Source organism: Adiantum capillus-veneris, chromosome 3, assembly GCF_014529385.1.
Source record: "Adiantum capillus-veneris isolate H3 chromosome 3, ASM1452938v2, whole genome shotgun sequence".
Taxonomy (NCBI): Eukaryota; Viridiplantae; Streptophyta; class Polypodiopsida; order Polypodiales; family Pteridaceae; genus Adiantum; species Adiantum capillus-veneris.
In genome coordinates this window covers 101,073,791-101,093,146 of record NC_140933.1, presented here as the reverse complement: position 1 = coordinate 101,093,146, position 19,356 = coordinate 101,073,791, and the positions used below count along the sequence as shown (strand labels likewise).

The window sequence follows — 19,356 nt, the reverse complement described above, 5'->3', positions numbered from 1 at the left end:
TAAATAGCTGGCATAGGTAGTGCTAAATATATTTTTATGCTTTTAAAAAATGGTATTGGAAGATATGACCCATTTATGGAAAATTCTATGTGCTGATTTTCTCACGAATTTCACATTTTGATGAATATTTTGAAAGTGTCTCTGTAATCAAAAGGAAAATTTTGAGTGTTTTTATAGAGTCTCTCTATGTATCTCTTCTTCCTTAAGTTTTAGGCACCTAATACCCTAAATACCAAACAATGCAAAGGTCTTCGAGAGCTACTTTTCATTTTACCAGAATTGGACTCAGTTTGAGTTACTATTATATTGTCTTCAAATTGTTGAATTTGACCCAAAAAACATGGTACATTTTAACCTTAGCTCCAAATATGAGCATACAACTTCAATCTGGCACCAGCAGAGCCTCAATCAGAGCTTCAGGAGATGCACCCCTTCCACATTGCAAAAGCCATTTTTTTCGTTCATGCAGTTTTTGTACCTCATAGGTGTGTTTGAAATTGTCTTAGGGAGACATGTATTGATGCTTTTGATTCATTATGTTCTTGAAGATGAAACTACAGAACCAAAGTGTGTAAAGGGGAAGCATTCATAAAGGTGATGATAGTGTATGCATAGAAACATCGATGCTAGGTCAACAAAATGTGAGAAATGCACTTTTTTGTACTTAATTATATGTCCAAAAGATTTGTTTTGGCCCTACAACAACCATAGACTTTGTTCAAGAACTCAATAAGGTTCATGGTATAAAATAGGCTCGTTGTTTAGAGAATTTTGTACCTTGTACAAAATGGGGTTCACCTAGCTAAACTGTTTTTTTAGATTGAGCACTCTTCTAGTTTTGAGCTAGAGCTCCTCATAACCATATAGTCAAGATTTTTGAGTGCTTTTATTTTTTCCACAGAAAGCACGGTGTTAGCTTTGAGCTGAAGTAAGGACTTCTACAAACACATTCATATGTTAGGAGTATTTGATTTTTTCCCAAGACGCGCTTTTATGTCTAGTTGGGCCACGTATTATAGGATGGACATTGGATTTCTTCATTTCAAATCTCTTACAATTATAATGTGTCCTATGTCTGCGTTGGTGAAATTTTGTGTAGGTTGGACATCATGAAGAAGCTGTGAGAACATCACTTCTGGAGAGCTATGCTCTATCCTCAAGGATCTATCTAAGGACTTGTTGCTAAAGCATAATAGAAATTCATTCTTGCATCTACTTTTGATGAAGTGTTGAAAAAGAAACTAAGTGCCAAATGGTTACTTCAATGGAGTGCCAAAGCAGTGGACTTGTCGTTTCAAGTGTGTATGGGCTTTTGCCCCATCCCAACCAAGCATAGCTATCTTAATTGGCTCATTTTATAAAAAGGTGTTTGGATTGGCTGTAGAGCCAAGAAGGCTAAAATCTATGTGGGCCTTTGCCACATATATCATCATATGGAAGACATACATCACTTATGTTGTGGATCTCCCTCAACAAATTGCTCATCCTGCTTCTTTTTATTTCAACGAGCTTCTACTAGGTGAATGTCATTGTATGGATATACTTTATGGAATGCTTGGAGAAGCATCTTTCTTTCGCACAACTGGTGCCATAGAAACTGAACTAGTTTTGGATCAACGTCTACTTATTCCCCTCATTTCCTCCTCTATTATCTTAGAAGATGTTTGCCTTGATCCAGTCCATTATTTTTTGAAAATTTGTGATGACTCCACAATGTTGATCCTAAGGTTATACCACAGTTGTAAATGCACCCCGTCGTGAACAATGTTACTATTGAGAGAATACACTCCGGATCCAACAGAATTGGCCGAGAACTTAAGGTAAGGAAGTTGCCTCTCAACGTACGGGTTGTGGGTTCAAATCCCGTCCTGGGTCACATTGGAGTCCATTCTCCTCCTCGGGTGACCCACCCGAGGAGGAGGCTCCTAGGTAGTTGCTACGAGTTCTCTCCATCGTTCCCAGCGTGTGGTGCATCAATTCGGTGGCCATGGTGATGCCTATGCGTGGCCCTTGCCCGATGGTATGCGGCCCTTCCCCGACGATGTGACATGGCTAATATCTGCAAGGGATAAGCATGCACCTCCCCCTTGTAAGCCGGAAAAAAACAAGTAAAACGCTAGTCAACTTTCTCATGAAGGTGTCAGCTTTCGACAGACGTTAATTAGTAGCAAACACGAAAACTCATGTGATACAAATCAGGTTTGGCCACTTTGTATCCATTGAGCAAATTGTTGGCATTCACAATAGTGCAAAGAATTATCAATTAAATTACTTATCTAAAAACCATTGGTGAATTAAATCTTTGTGCATGGGGGGGGGGGGGGGGGGGGGGGGGGGGGCGCTAAGCTATAATATCTAAGTCTATGGTCACACGAGGCTTAGTTCCCACTTGCATCTCCTAACCATCTATGATAGCAGAGTACTTTCCACTGGCACAGTTGTGTTGCTATGCCTAAAACGTTTAAACTACGCCGGTCCCATGCTGACTAGCTCTCTTTCTCTTTCTCATGTCTGTGCCTAGCTCTCCCTCTCACTGCTTGCTGTTATCTATGACACTCTCAGCCTCTATATCTTTCGTAGTTAGAAATTGTCGAGGCTTACTAATAACCAAGAAATGCGTGATCATGCCCTAACACAGGCATGGGAGATGGGATCAAAGGCTCCTATCAATCTAGGTCCCAACAATAAGCAGACATACACAAGAACATTTTAAAATTTTCTCATGTAGGAAAACGGAGTCTTTTCTAGTGTTTTCCATACAATGAATAATATCATGAGCTTCTGCTCGAGAGGCACCGCATACCTAGCTAGGTACGATTGGGGATAGGGGACCCCCGGTCCCCCCACCGGGCCGGCGGTCCCCTGCCCCCAATCGTACCTAGCTAGGTATGCCGTGCCTCCCTCACAAAAGCTCATGATGTTGAGGTAAGTCACAATGTGGGAATTATTGTGAGAATTTGTCCAAAACTTCTTGTGATAGTAGCGAGTCTACAAAAACGTCTACATTCGATAAGCGGCATGCGCTAACGATGTGGTTAAGGCAAATGGCTCTCAATAGCACATCAAAACTCTACAAAAACGTCTACATTCGATAAGCGGCATGCGCTAACGATGTGGTTAAGGCAAATGGCTCTCAATCCTGGTTTGTGTGTTTAATCCTCCAGCTTCCAAGGTGGAAAGGGGGGCCAAGGGGGGCGAAGTAACTCGGTTCCAGAGTATACATTTTTCCCAAGTTACTTTGCCCTAGTTTGCTGGAGATCTACGGTGCACAGGAGATCTTCTCCTGTGCCCGTGTCACAAGTGAGATTTGGGGGTGGGGGTTGGGGGGGGGATTCTTTTGCATTTGATATTTGTTTATTCAACAATAAATAGCCGAGGATTCCAATCCACAGGACAGAGGACAGCTTTAAAAAAAAACCCATGTGTTCAATCACTCTTCACTCGTTCAACCCATAACATCATGATTCCTTAGTTAAAACTCTGCACATTTCTGTTCAGACCAGGTACCTGTACAGCATCCCATTGTGAACAGAATAAGCCAAAAATTGACGACTAAAGTTGCCATTAACATTAAGCAACAGAGAATTCTTTTGCTTTTGATGTTTATATTTACAACGATAGATGGACAGCCTTCCAATCCAAAGAAAGGAAAACTTTTATGCCTTGATAGACACGGAGATTTCTGCTAGAAAACTTCAGTTGCTGGGCTGATAAATTTCAATACTAGCTGTTGTCATCACACTAGCTGCAATGTTTCCTTGAGATGGGCAGACGCCGATGTGTGGACGGTTATGGATAGGGCACACACCAGCAACCGGCGGCACACGCCGCCGACGAGCTGGCCTAGACTGGCGAGTCACCCTATCATCAAAACCAGTATACACATCAATGCCAACACCTGCAAAAGCACCATATAATGCCTGAGGTGGCTGGTGGGCGTCCATGTAGGTTTCAGGAGGATTAGCTGGTTCTGTTAAAACCATGGGTGTGGAGAATAGGGCATTCGTGGGGAATAGCCGTGCAGCTACTGCTGGCTCATGATCTGGTTGGGGCTTGCGGCGGGCGCATGGGCGAGGAGGGATGCTGATGTCGATGAACTCACGCTGCCGGTGGGCTTTATTATCGGTAGCATCAGCTTCATTTGTGCCATGAGAGGACGTGAAAGGGGGATTCTGGTCGACGACGTAGAGAGGGGTAAAGTCAGAGGGACCAGTTAAGAAGCCCTTGCAAACGGGACAGGTGGGGCTGCTGCTGTGGCTGTGGATATTGAGCCAGCGGTAGATGCAGGCCCAGCAAAAGAGGTGACCGCAGCAAGTCACAACGGGGCTGTCGGGCCCGCTCAAGCAGATGCTACAGGTGAAGGCGCTCATTTTGTGAGGAGGCCGAGAGAACGAGCTGGGAGCGCACACGTGAAGCGTACACACAAGCACGGTCTTCTCTCTCTCGTATGGATATACTCGACGAGTCGACCGTCTAATGTCGACCCAGCTTCTGTGCTCTCATTTATAGAAGCCCCATTTCGAGAAGCAGCGTTGCGCATAACGCATACGACACGGCACGCCCGCGGGACGCGCTCCGCGTTTTGCTTTTGTCCCAAAAGCAAAACGCTACTAACTCTTTAAACGACTAATCTGGCCTTGTTCCTAACAATTTATTTTCTCGCATTTTCAGTACCAGCTAGAAGTAATTCGACCCTTTGGGACCTCTGCAATAAAAAAAGTAATGTCCGTGTGCTCCCCCACCCTCAGCTTTAAGTGTCACGGGGTTCCAACCATGAGATCAATTACTCTTGTGCAACGCTCGCAGATCTCGACCGTCAATGCGTAAAACTAAACTGGTGGGGTCCACAAAAATTAAACTCGGGATTTCGAGTTTAGTTTTTGTGTCAATATCTATTGTTTTGAGTTTTAAGTTTACGAGAAAACACATCTATTTCAAGAAAGTGCACATGGGCGTGATGGTTAAGGCCCCGGACTCTCAATCTAGTGGTGAGGGTCAAATCTCGGTTGGGGAAGCGCGAACATCCCGAGATTAGGCCCCCCGTGGCCGGTAAAAACTAAACTCGAGATTAATTTTGAAAAATCTAAATTTGGGATCCCGAGTTTAGTTTTAGCAGATCGATGGTCTAAATTGATCTTTCACTTGGGACCATTGATCCCATGGTTGGGAACCGGTGGTATTTAAAGGGGAGGCCCCCCCACCTCCTCCTTCTCGTCTTGCTAGTAGAGTTCACACACCACCTCTTAGGCCCCCCTTCCACCCTTGTGTACCTCCTATTGCTCGTCCTTCTATCCTTCCTACTTGCCGTAGGGCTCACACACCGCCTCCGGGACCCGCCTTTCGCCCTTGCATATCGCCTATCAACACCTATTCCTTTTCTCAAAGAGGACCTTTTCCCTACTCCTTCACCTGCATATCTTTGCGGTGAATGCACTTCTAGCTAGCCTTGCTCCCCGTCGCATCGCTCTTCGATTTTCCCATTGTACCTTTCATTTCTACAAACATCTTCCACGAATTGCCATCTCATATCCAGCTTCCTTTACATTTCCTTTCCAAAGCCCTCATTCCATTTGCATTTGCTTTCGTTAGAGTATCTCCTTAGGCTCCCTCTATTAACCCCTCAAGAAAGATTTGCACCACCTACTATTGGACCTTTTTTTATAGCAAATAGTACATAGATGGTACCACTTTTTTTAAAAGAAAATAGTACATAAATATAAACATAATTTAAGATTTTTCATGTTTTTCAATGTGAGAATCATATTGTAATTTTTTCATTGCAATCAAATATTGTTTTGTTTTTGTGTGAAGTACTAGTGCAATGTATAGGGGTGAAAGCATGAATGGGTGGTACACTTTTAACGCTAAGTTGGTAACCTAACATGACATAAAAGTGTCTTTTAGGGTTTTGAAAAACTTCCAAAACCATGGTAGATCCATACATTTTGGAAAATCCTTTCGTGAACTTATAGTTCAAGGACTATGGGAAAAATGAGAAACTTGTAAAATTTATCATCTCTTGGTCACAACAAGCCTCCAAAGTTGATAGACCAATCTATTTTGCCCAAAACAACCATTTCTTACGATTGATTGCATATAAATGAGAGAAGGGATTTTTGTAGGACATGATATAAAATTCCCCGTTAACTTCAATGTGTTGGTGATCAAGTCATATGGTTTCTATGGGTACAAAAAAGTTGCATTTCTACCATTCTACAGACCTTTTATCAAAGTTTCTATAGTCACACTCAATACAGATACTATATACACACCTTCTTAGTTTCGTTTGGTCCTTTGGACTCAAAAGGAGCCATGGAGCATGTCAAAAGAATAATATATCTCTTACCAATTGGAACCTTGCAGACAATGATGAAGTGCTAAATATAGTAAACTGTAAGAACAAATTGTGTTTAGCATTATGACCTATAGAATCCCATAGAAACTACTCAATATCTAGCCGAATTTGAAGTATACAATTAGATATGGCTACTCACTAAATGCACACAATTGGCCTAAGAAACTAGCAATATTTAGAAAGCTATACTTGCTACATGAGAATGTCTCATATTCTTCGTCAATTAAAAAATCCTACCGTTGTCGTATACTATGCTATATAGCATATTAGGCCTCCCCAAAACTCAAAGAAGATTAGGTTTATGTTACACATGCCACTTACACAATCAAAATTTCATTTGGATATCAACAAAGCCACCAAGAAATTCGTAAAAGTACTAGATTTGACTAGATTTGGCCAAAAAACAGGATTACGCAATTCTTGTAATTTGGTCATAACTTGAAATTCAGTTTCAAACTCTTCAAATAATTCAAGAAAAATGGTCACTTAATACGACATAAAAGTGGTCCCATTACCAACTTGGTGTTATTAAGGGTTGGAAGTTATTTTTCAATAGCTACTTTCTCAAAAGCAGTGACTGGTAACTTTTTTGCAAATCAATACTAAAATGTGCACCCATTATAGATTTAGATCCTCCCATTAGGGCCAAAAACGACTCAAAAAGGGCTATATAAAAAAATTGGCTACTTGCTAATTAGTGGAGCCATTGATGGTCAAAATGGCTCCAAATTTGGCCATTTTGAGCATTTAAAGCATATTTGTGGGATTAAAGCGTATCTAGATACACTCTTCCTATTTAAAAAGATATCCTTTTCAGATTATTCCTTTATGGTACACCTCGAAGTTTGTTCTCATTCAAGTGACTTGGTGGCAAATAATTGTTTCTTCACTTTTGAATTACTTCATTCCCTCCTCTCTCTCTCTCTCTCTCTCTCTCTCTCTCTCTCTCTCTCTCTCATGAGCTTTTGTTTGGCTCTACTCACCTTCACTAGATTTCCCTCCGCTCTTCTAATGCTAGCTTTGCTAGTGTGGCTAGCTCCATTCTACCTTCTATGGCTGTTTATGCAAAATGTGTCCAAACGGGGCATGTAGCCATTCTTTCTCGGGGTTTTTGGACATTTCGGATGCATCGGTGATGTGGAAAACATCAAATTTTGGCTTATTTTAATTTTATAATTTTGTATACTGTGAGGTAATGTATATTTCATGTTTATGAACTAGAAAATCATGATTTTTGGGATAAAACTTTTATTTTGTTTTGTTAGCAAATTAAAACCTCTACATATGCTCATCTTCCACCAACCACAAAATTCTCACCCTTGATTTTCAAGCATTGCTTCATTCTCTCATCATAGTCCGACACAAAGCGATAAGGCCATTAGGTAAATTTTTAAACCGCACCATTCGCTTTGTTTGGGCTACATTCCTTATTTCCTCACTACAAGAGGCTATTCATATTAGCGACGCTCACACAGCGACGCTCAAAAAAAAAATTCCCGGCGTCGCTATGAGCGTCGCAAATTTACAAGTAAATTTGCGACGCTCATAGCGACGCCGACTGGGCTAAAAAAATAACAGAGAGCGCCCAAAAACTCAGATCTCAGATCTGAGTTTTTCGGTGCCCTCAAGCAAGGAGCAGGTAACGCTCTCCCTCTCTCTCTCTCTCTCTCTCTCTCTCTCTCTCTCTTTCTTCTCCACACACACACACACACACACACACAAGGAGAGGAAGGAGAGCCAGGTATGCTCCTTCCCTCTCCTCACTCTCATGTTCCCTTCCCCTCTTTCTCTCTCCCTCTCTTTCTCTCTCACACACACACACATACACACACACACACATAGTGTTTTTGAGAGAGAGAGAGAGAGAGAGAGAGAGAGTACAAACATAGACAAAAACGCACACACACATACATAAACAAAGAATGCACACACACATTGAGAGAGGAAAAGAGAGAGAGAGAGCATGCATAAACAAAAAACGCACACATTGAGAGAGGAAAAGAGAGAGAGAACATGCATAAACAAAAAACGCACACATTGAGAGAGGAAAAGAGAGAGAAAACATGCATAAACAAAAAAACGCACACACATTGAGAGAGAAAGAGAGAGAAACTAATTTAACGTCGTAGGAAACTAATTAAAATTAAAGACCTAAATATCTAGCCGACGAGGAGTTGAACTCAAGACCTATTATTCAAGAGGGATCTTCAGGGCGGCAAGAGTCACTACATCCCCGACACAATGACCATCTAGACAACCTCTAGTCATTCAACAGCAACTTCAAAGTTAGTAACAATAGCAAGAACGGTCTAAAGGGCCAATTGCTGTCGTCAGATGTGGATGGAGATGAGGCAGCGTCACCGCCGGAAGTTAACTCTCACATCTTTAGTGATGAGAATGCAAACTCTTGCCGAGTTATGTGAAAAATTATGTGTTAAATCAGTTTTAAGGTTCTTATAATCCCTGTTAGTTTAGTTCTTTGTTTTTAATATAACATAATTTACGTTAGATTTAGATTTATGTTATATTAGATTAGAATTAGGTTTATTTAGGTTTACCCACACACACACACACACACACACACACAAGAAGAAGAGAGTTTTAACGTCGTAGGAAACTATCCCAAAAGACGTTAAAGATTAGGTTAGCTGTAGACTTACGTTAAATTAGATTTAGGTTTATTTTTAGTTAGATTTACGTTTATTTACGCTAGATCGATTCCATGCAAGAATTACTTACGGTTTAGGGTTTAGAGTTAGACGAACAGTGAAAAGATCTACTGTGAAAAGATGTTAAGATGCTGTGAAGTGCTACAGCTAGAGAAGAGGCAAAGGGGTTTTGTCCACTACATGCAGTATCATGTAGACGTGGGTCTGTAGATTTCTTGTACCCACAAATATAGGTATTGACCAATAAAGACGAGATTATAACCCGGTGGTTCTGATCTCCCTGCACCTCTAGACCGAGGTGTGCGGGGATTGGACATGACTAGAGAATGTGAGGTAAAGAGAGAGAGAGAGAGAGAGAGAGAGAGAGAGAGAGAGAGAGAGAGAGAGAGAGAGAGAGAGAGAGACGAAGAATGCCAATAGAATATTAAATTTGTTGTCCAGGTTATAAGATTTTTATCCTCATTACGAGTAGTGACGAGGATGTGGGACCATCCAACCGAAACACCTATCTCTCAACGAGGGTCTTATGTCCTTGTAATCAATGCAAGCATGCTGTGCGACGGACAAGACGTGTTTCTTTGTAGCACGTTCACGAATTTGGCGAGTTCGATCCATCTATTATAGATCGAGTTGTTGCCAATTATAACTCGTCGGACTCTGACGCTGGCCAACAAGCAGCAATCTTGCAACCCAATAGACGTGTTCGCAGGCGCTTTGGTCAAGCAGCATATGTGAGGCCACAAGATGTAGCCTCTGACAGCTCGGGGGATGATCATGCAGAGCACATTCCCAACGAGGCAATGTTTGAGCCCGAGATTGATGAAATGATCGAGACGATCATGGATTCAGAAAGGCTTATCTATGATGATATGAAAAGTGAAGCCGATACGCCATTGTATAATGGAGCACGTATGTCTAGATTGAAAGCACTCCTGGTTCTTCTCAACATGCAGGCAAAGTTTGGATGGAGTGACACTAGCGTCACAGCGCTTTTCAGGTGATCTATTACAATTAGTTTACTTTAATAAAACTCTAAATGTATAATGATCTAATAGATTTTTACACGACTGTATCGTATTTTTATGTTGTGTAGATTGCTTAAAGAGCACATACTACCAGCTCACAATGTGATGCCAGATTCCCGAGATGAAGCAAGAAAGATTTTGCGAAACTTGGGGATGGATTACAATTCTATCCACGCTTGTCCTAATGACTGCATTCTTTTCAGAGGGGAATACATAGACATGGAGAAGTGTCCGAAATGTGATTCCGAAAGATATCGAGTAGATCTCCACGGGACAAAAATTCCACAAAAGTTTTTGCGACATTTTCCTCTGCTTCCTCGCATCAAGCATTTCTTCGAATGTAAGTCCATGGCCGCCCTAGCATCATGGCATGAGGAGAATAAATCTTTGGATGGTGTGCTACGAATTCCTGCAGATTGCGCAGCCTGGAAACACATAGATGGAACATGGTCGGATTTTGCCAGGGAAGCTCGAAATTTGTGCTTAGGCCTGGCTATGGATGGCGTAAATCCATTTGGTCAAAGATCAACATCTTACAGTGTATGGCCCGTTGTCATCGTCAACTACAACATTCCCCCGTGGTTGACTACGAAGAAGGGGCACCTATGGCTAAGCTTGATTGTGCCAGGGCGATATAAAGTGGGGAATATGGATGTGTATCTTCGTCCACTATTGGAAGAGCTACAACAATTGTGGATTGGCATAGAGGTGGTGGATATGATCCGACACACAGGACGACGGAATGCTTTGATAAGAGGCATTCTAATGTGGACCATGCATGACTATCCCGGGCTAACAGAATGCTCAGGTGATCTATTGACACTCCTCACTCAGACACTGTAAATCTTGTTTTTTCCCATAGTTGATCTATTATCATGTGTATACATGCAGGGCTTCAAACAAGCGGATACAGAGCATGTGTCACATGTGGACCTAGATTGAATGCACGTAGGGCACCCTCACTGAAGAAGCAAATCTACGAAGGTCATCAAGCGTATCTTCCAGAGAATCATGTGTTACGCGATGGCTTTTTGGGAAGAGAGCCACCAAGGATGTCTGCACAAGCATGGTTAGAGCAGAAGGAGATGTGCGATGACGGATTGCCTCCAGGGATGAAGAGACTATCTCTATGGTACGAGTTACCATACTGGCCCCGACTCATGATCAATCACTTGCTCGATCCAATGCACATATTCAAGAATGTGGGTAATCTATTATGGGACCATCTGACCAGCAAGAAAGATACTTTGGGAGCCAGAGTTGACCTTAGAAATGTGGATCGTATGGAGCAATATTGGCCGCAAACAGCGTTTGATGGATCGATAAAATTCCCTAAAGCACCATGGATTTTCACAGGAGCCCAAGAACGCAAAGTAAAAGAGACCATTCGATCTTTGCGGACCCCCACTGGCGTAATGCACTCGCTCCGAATGTGTTTTACTAAAGAAGGAAAGCTTACCGGTTTGAAGTCACACGATTGGCATAAAATGTGTCAGGTACGTTCATAGTGGACTTTAATATCATTGTTGCACATACTTTACAGTTTATTTTACCGGTTGCCATTGAGGGATGTTTGTCTCTCGACATCCGTAACACAATCTACAAACTTGCAAAGCTGGTGCAATGGATCTCACAAAAGGAGATCAACGTAGACTCCATACCATTCGCCAAACTAAATGCTACGGAGCTTGTGTGCATGTTTGAGAAACATTTTCCTACTACCATGCTAACCATTCAGGTGCATCTTCTTGTTCACATAGTTGATGAGGTGGAAATAGCTGGCACAGTTCATTCCAGATGGATGTTCTTCTTAGAACGTTTCATGAAAACGCTTAAGGGATATGTGCGTCAAAAGGCACGTCCGGAGGGTAGCATGACAGAAGGTTGGTTGGTATCAGAGTCCCTAGTGTACATTGGAGAGTGGCTAGACGGATTTGATAAAGCCCGGGACACGCTATGGCGAACCATGGATGATGAGGCCGATTTTGTAAGTGTTTTCGCATTGCTCTTTATGTTCGATAGTTTAGGGTTTATGAGTTTTTTAATTCTAACATAATGAAATCTTTGTATGTTTTGACAGTGGTCGATGACAGGACGTGATCCCACGCCGTACGAGCGCGAGTACGCAGGCAGGAAGGGCTTAAACGCCCTGATGGACATTCTCAGTTCTCGCGGCGGCATGGTTAGTATTAGGGTTTACTCTTTTCTATTTTTTGTATTGTTTTATAAATGTCGTTATATGTTTATACTTACTGAAAGCTGTCTTATTGTCTTTTTTTGCAGAATCGGACAGATACGCCGCTTGGACGCGATGAGACGTCTGACTAGACGACGTCAGTTTAGCCATAGCTAGATAGCATTAGTTTAGGGTTTCTCATAGCTTATGTATCATGAGACGGATTTTATACGTCTTTTTGAACCATGTATATTATTACATTTGTCACCGCAGTTCATTTTGCCAATCAATTCTTTATGCCTATGATGTTGTACAATTGTCATTATTACATTTGCCAATCAATTCATTTTGCCTATGATGTGTACAATTGTCAATTTTACGCTTGTCAATTTTGCAAACAATGCGTCTTGTGGGTGACTATTTTGGGTCTATTATCTACCCTTGCACTTTTTTAAAAAAGTGAATCAAGTACAATATGCTTGATGGGTGGCAGGGCATTCAATGCCTTGTCACCAAAAAAACATTCTCTTGGGCGTCACTATAACCGTCGCTATTTATGGCTCTGTAGCGTCGCTATGAGCGTAGCTATAGACTTCTGTGTAAACGTCGCTATAACCATCGCTATGAGCGTCGCTATGAGCGTAGCTATAGACTTCTGTGTAAACGTCGCTATAACTGTCGCTATGAGCGTCGCTATGAGCGTCGCTATATAGCGACGCATATAGCGACGCCTATAGCGTCGCATATAGCGACGCTCTCGTAACGACGGTTTTAGCGACGCCGGGGGTTATAAAAACCCAGTGTATTTCCATCGCTAACAGCGTCACAAGAGCACACAACCTCTTGTAGTGCCTGTACAACACGATATCACTCATTTATGACTCCTACAAGCTTTAGCATCGCGCCGTTCAGGCTTATGGACTCTTTTCGATGACATCGTTGGCTTCTTAGCACATGTTTTGTTAGAAAACGAGAACCTCTGGGTGAAAGTATGACTGGGTGGACACCAAAGCTATGTCCGGGACATCACTATTTGGCAAATTAATAGCTGTAATATGTTTGACAAAGATAGAAGAACCCAAGGTGTGTGATATATCATTGGATAGCTCTTGAAGAGGAGAATCTAAAAAGCTGTTTGGTGCCAAATTTAGAATTAATTTGCAAAAATTTTACCGCACGCCATGTCTAATAGTGCATCTATTCAAAACTAGTAATTAATCAACCCATAAAAGTGTACTACCCAGTCATGCTTTCACCCCTCTACATATGCTCATTTTCCACCGACCACAAAACTTTCACCCTTAATTTTTAAGCATTGCTCCATTCTCTCATCGTAGTCTGACACAAAGCGATAGGGCCATCTAGTAACTTTTTAAACCCCTCCATTTGCTTTGTTTAGGCTACATTCTTTATTCCCGGTATGATGCGATAGCACTCATTTGTGACTCCTGAAAGCTTTGACATCCCACCGTTCACGCTTATGGACTCTTTTTTATGACATTGTGGGCTACTTAGCACATGTTTTGTTAGCAAATGAAAACCTCTACATATGCTCATTTTCCACCGACCGCAAACTCTCACCCTTGATTTTCAAACATTGCTTATTCATTCATCGTAGTCCGACACAAAGCGATAGAGCCATCTGGTAAATTTTAAACCCCTCCATTCACTTTGTTTGGGATACATTCCTTACTCCTAGAATGCTATAGCATATTTGTGACTCCTAGAAGCTCTACCATTGCATTATTCTCGCTTATGGCCTCTTTTTTATGACAGTATGGGCTACTTAGCACATGTTTCTCAGTCACGTTTCTCCCCCTCCCGGCCCCCACAAAATGATAAAGGGTGTTTGTGAATCCAAGAAGCTCTCCCCCTATGTTTTTTGGGTTACTAAACTCTTCTCGATGACACGTGCCGTTTATTCCACTCACCACTAAAATTCAAAGTTCAAAAACATCGGGCATCTAAGAAAGTAAGGGGGCCAAGCTTGGCTCCCCTTTCAATCTTCCATTCATGTCTGCCAAGATGGTTGCCAAGTCTCCCAAGCCAAATCCTTAGAAGCCCAACTCATCGCCCCCCAGGGAACCCATTGCCAAGTCTAACAATCGAGCCCCTTAGGAGCCCAACTCACCACCCGCAAGTCTCCCATGCCAACCCCTCTGAAGCTGAACACTACAAGAAATTCTTCATATTAGTGACGCTAGCAGTGTGACGTTCAAATGTTAAAATCCACGGCGTCACTATGCAACAAATAGTATAACGACGGTCATAGAGACGTCGATAGGGGTAAAAAATAAACATAGAGCACCAAAAACTCAGATCTCAGACCTGAGCTTCGGCGCTCTAGTGAAACAGGTAAACCCGCGCTCTCCCTCTCTCTCTCTCCCCGCGCCCCCCCCCCCCCCCCCCCCCCTCCACACACACACACACGAGGAGAAGAATTTGGAGAGCCAAGTATGCTCCCACCCTCTCCTCCCTCTCATGTTCCATTCCCCTCTTTTTCTCTCTCCCTCTCAATCACACACACACACATTGTGTCTTAGAGAGAGAGAGAGAGAGAGAGAGAGGAGAGAGAGAGAGAGAGAGAGAGAGAGAGAGAGAGAGAGAGAGAGAGAGAGAGAGAATGTATACACATGCATACACAAAAAAACACATACACACACATTGAATGCTCAAAAAATTACACACACATGCATAAACACATTGAGAGAGGAAAAGAGAGAGAGAGAGAGAGAGAGAGAGAGAGAGAGAGAGAGAGAGAGAGAGAGAGAGAGAGAGAGAGAGAGAGAGAGGAGAAAACAAAGAGAAAGAGAAAGAGAAAGAGGGGGGGAGAGAGAGAGAGAGAGAGAGAGAGAGAAAAAAAAACAAAGAGAGAGAGGGGCAGAAGATGAAAAGAGAGACATAAGGGGAGAAAACAAAGAGAGAGAGAGAGAGAGAGAGAGAGAGATAAAGTAGAGAAAATATGAAATGAAATATTATATTAAGATTTAGGGTTAGGTTAGATTTAAAATTACATTTAAGAGTAGGTTAGATTAAGATCTAAGATTAGGTTAGATTTTATATTTAAAATTTATGCTAAATTTAAAATTAGGCTAGACTTAAGATTAGGTTAAGATTTAAATTATACTTAAGATTAGGTTAGATTACATTTAAGTTTAGGTTAGATTTAAGGTTAGATTAGATTTAGGTTTATATTGAGTTTAGGATTAGATTAGATTTACATTTATGTTAGATTTAAGATTAGGGCAAGATTTAAGATTATCTAGGTTAGATTTAAGATAGATTAGATTTAGATTTATGTTAAATTTAAGATTAGGGTTGGATTTAAGATTAGCCAGGTTAGATTTAAGATTAGATTAGATTTAGATTTGGGTTAGATTTTAGGGCATGTCAATGAAGGGGGAGTTCGAGTTAAGCTCAAGGCTTTGCCCAAAGAGAAAACACTAGGTACACAATAATATATTCACATCATAATTCGACACCTATTAACTCACCTAACCATGTTCAATTAGCTGAGAATCACCATATGTTCAATTAGGTTAGATTGTGCATTTAGTTTTTATGTTAAATTCTACCTTCGGGATTACAGAAAAAATTAGAGTTAGGCGGACGGTGATCCCTCTCTTCCTCTCTATGGATGTGACCTTAAGTAGGAAAGCTTTCAACGGCATGATACTCAGATTGGAGGCCAACATGCAATGTGCTAAGTAATCCCTCAAACGAGGATCTGCTGTGAAGAGATGTTAAGATACTGTGAATTGCTACAGTTAGAGAAGAGGCAAAGGGGTTTTGTCCACTACATGCCCCTATCATGTAGACGTGGATGTGTAGATTTCTCGTACCCACAAATATAGTCATTGACCAATAAAGACAAGATTATAACCCGGTGGTTCTAATCTCCGCGCACCTCTAGACCGAGGTGCGTGAGGATCGGACATGACTAGAGAGACTCTCAGGTTGTTTACAATGTGAACAGAGAGAGAGAGAGAGAGAGAGAGAGAGAGAGAGAGAGAGAGAGAGAGAGAGAGAGATAAAAGACGTAGGATGCTAATAGAATATTAAATTTATGTTCGGATTATAAGGTTTTTACATTCATTATGAGTAGTGACGATGATGTGGGGCCATCCAACCGAAACACCTATCTCTCAGCAAGGATTTTATGTCCTTGTAATCAATGCAAACATGGTGTACGATGGACAAGACATGTTTCTTTGCAGCACGTTCATAAATTTGGCGAGTTTGATCCATCTATTAAAGATCGAGTTGTTGCCAATTATAACTCGTCGGACTCTGACGCTGGCCAATAGGCAACAATCTTGCAACCCAATAGACATGTTCGCATGCGCTTTAGTCAAGCAGCATACGTGAGGCCACAAGATGTAGCCTCTGACAGGTCGGAGGATGATCATGCATACCATATTCCCAATGATGTTGTGTTTGAGCCCGAGATCGATGAAATGATTGAGACGATCATGGATTCAGAAAGGCTTATCTATGATGATATGAAAAGTGAAGCCGATACGCCATTGTATGATGGAGCACGTGTGTCTAGATTGAAGGCGCTCTTGGTTCTTCTCAACATGCAGCCAAAGTTTGGATAGAGTGACACTAGCATCAGAGTGCTTTTCAGGTGATCTATTACAATGTGTTTACTTCAATAAAAACTCTAGATGTATAATGATCTGATAGATTATTTACACAAGTGCACCCCATTTTTTTTTATGTGTAGATTGCTCAAAGAGCACATACTGCCATCTGATAATGTGATGCCAGATTCCAGAGAGAAAGCAAAAAAGATCTGGCACACAATTTGTGGATGGATTACAATCCGATTCACGCTTGTCCTAACGACTGCGTTCTTTTCAGAGGCGAATGCATAGACATGGAGAAGTTTTTGAAATGTGATTCCGAGAGATATCGAGTAGATCTCCACTGAGAAAAAATTCCACAAAAGGTTTTGCGACATTTTCCTCTGCGTCCTCGCATCAAGAATTTCTTCGAATGTGAGTCCATGGCGGCCCTAGCATCATGGCACGAGGAGAATATATCTTTGGATGGTGTGCTACGGATTCTTGCAGATTGTGCAGCTTGGAAACATGTAGATGATACATGGCTGAATTTTTCCAGGGAAGCTTGAAATTTTGCATAGGCCTGGCTATGGATGGCGTAAATCCATTTCGTCAGAGGTCAATATCTTACAATGTATGGCTCATTGTCATCATCAACTACAACATTCCCCCGTGGTTGACTACTAAGATGGGGCACTTGTTTCTAAGCTTGAATGTGCCGGGGTGGTATAAGGTGAAGAATATGGATAAGTATTATTCATCCACTATGGAAGAGTACAACAATTGTGGATTGGCATAGAAGTGGTGGATATGAGCTACCACATAGGTCGATGGAATGCTTTGATCGTGGACCATGCATGACTATCCTAGACTAACAAAATGCTCAGGTGATTCATATTCAAACTCAAACACTATAAATCTTGGTTTTTTTCAAGCTTATCTATTGTCATGTGTATACATGCATGGCTTCAAACAAGCAGATATAGAGTATGTGTCACATGTGGACCTAGACTAATGCATGTAGGGTGCTCTCACTGAAGAAGCAAATTTACGGGTCATCTTCCAAAGAATCAAGAGTTACGTGATGGTTTTTGGGGAAGAGAGCCACCGAGGATGTCTACACAAGCATGGTTAGAGCAGAAGGAGACGTATGATGACGGTTTGCCCCCAGGGATGAAGAGACTCTCTCTATGGTACGAGTTACCATATTGGCACAGACTCATGATCAATCACTTGCTTGATCCAATGCACATATTCAAGAATCTGGGTAATCTGCTGTGGGACCATCTGACCGGCAAGAAAGATACTTTGGGAGCCAGAGTTGACCTTAGAAATGTGGATCGAAGCACTCATGTAAGTTATGTGGCTCTGGCATGTGATATTTCATCCTACAAAGTCTGCATCAAACTAGTGGTACGTCATAGAGGTAGCCCCTTGTAGTGCACGGACATATGAGGGCTACCATGTGCCAATCACACTGGTATCAATGGAAGAGATCAGAGAGGATGCTCACTCAAAAGCCACTGAGGTGGTTCCAGACGAGCATCAAGCAGCTACTCTCTATGGGTGCATGAAAAGGATCTACAAAATGAAACGGAGGACATCTGCCTAAACAGAGAGCTCTATATAGACATAGGGAGATATATTGAGTTGTGCAAGGATGAGAGAGAGACCTCTTAAAGCCATAAAAATTGTATTTGAACATTTCTTCTTTGTTTTATAATATATATTGTATTCACGTGGCTTTTTGTCCATTCTTGTCTATATGCTATACTTGAGAAATTTAAATTGTGTTTAATCGTCATTGCTTCCACTCCAAGCCGAAGGAGTCCTCAAAGGGTAGGCAGATCTTGCTCTTCTAACAAAGAAGCAGGAAGCATGCATCACTACTTGCTAAGGTTTAATTTGAAGCCGGCTTGAACTCCTCATTGCAAGAATCCCTCCCCCTTTATAAGTCCTCTCTCTCTCTCTCTCTCTCTCTCATCTATGTATATATATATATATATATATATATATATATATATATATATATATATATATATATATATACACAAGAATCTATCTACACAAGAATCCCTCCCCCTTTATGAGTCCCCCCCCTCCCCCCTCTCTCTCTCTCTCTCTCTCTCTCTCTCTCTCTCTCTCTCTCTCTCTCTCTCTCTCTCCCTCTCTCTCTACACAGGAATCCCTCCCCCTATTATCTATAGTATAGATTATAACTTGTTCATATTTTTTTCTCCATTCAATATTAAGATTAAATGTTCGTGTGCTCAATGTAGGTATGGATGATGATGAGTTTATTTCTTCTTTGTCACCACAGTAGAGGAGGTGGTACGAGGAGCGTCATGGCTCTGGAGCACCATCATGTCGTTCCACTCCTTCACCATCTCCCTCTGTTTTGGAGCATTTAGCACGCTTCGAAGCTTCGATGTCGACGACACGATCTTCACACTCTTCTAGGCACCGATGCTCTAGTAATGGCGGCGGCGGTTGCTGTGGAGATGCCGCCCCTGATGCCTCAACACCGCCTCGTGTTTGACGAGGATCCTTACCTTCCCCTTCT

At 41.8% G+C, this 19,356-nt stretch overlaps 1 protein-coding gene across 1 annotated transcript; it reads right to left on the bottom strand.

Annotated features, from left to right (window-relative positions):
* Positions 1-3,565: 3,565 nt before the first annotated feature.
* LOC147461395 (uncharacterized) lies at positions 3,566-4,476 on the bottom strand. Its single transcript, XM_086500837.1, has one exon. It carries the CDS (start codon positions 4,368-4,370, stop codon positions 3,696-3,698), a length of 675 nt encoding a protein of 224 aa, XP_086356963.1. The 5' UTR covers positions 4,371-4,476; the 3' UTR covers positions 3,566-3,695.
* Between the last annotated feature and the right edge of the window lie 14,880 nt (positions 4,477-19,356).

Bases quoted from the DNA above. Each gene is read 5' to 3' on its own strand.
- LOC147461395 (XM_086500837.1), bottom strand. From the start codon at position 4,370: ATGAGCGCCTTCACCTGTAGCATCTGCTTGAGCGGGCCCGACAGCCCC.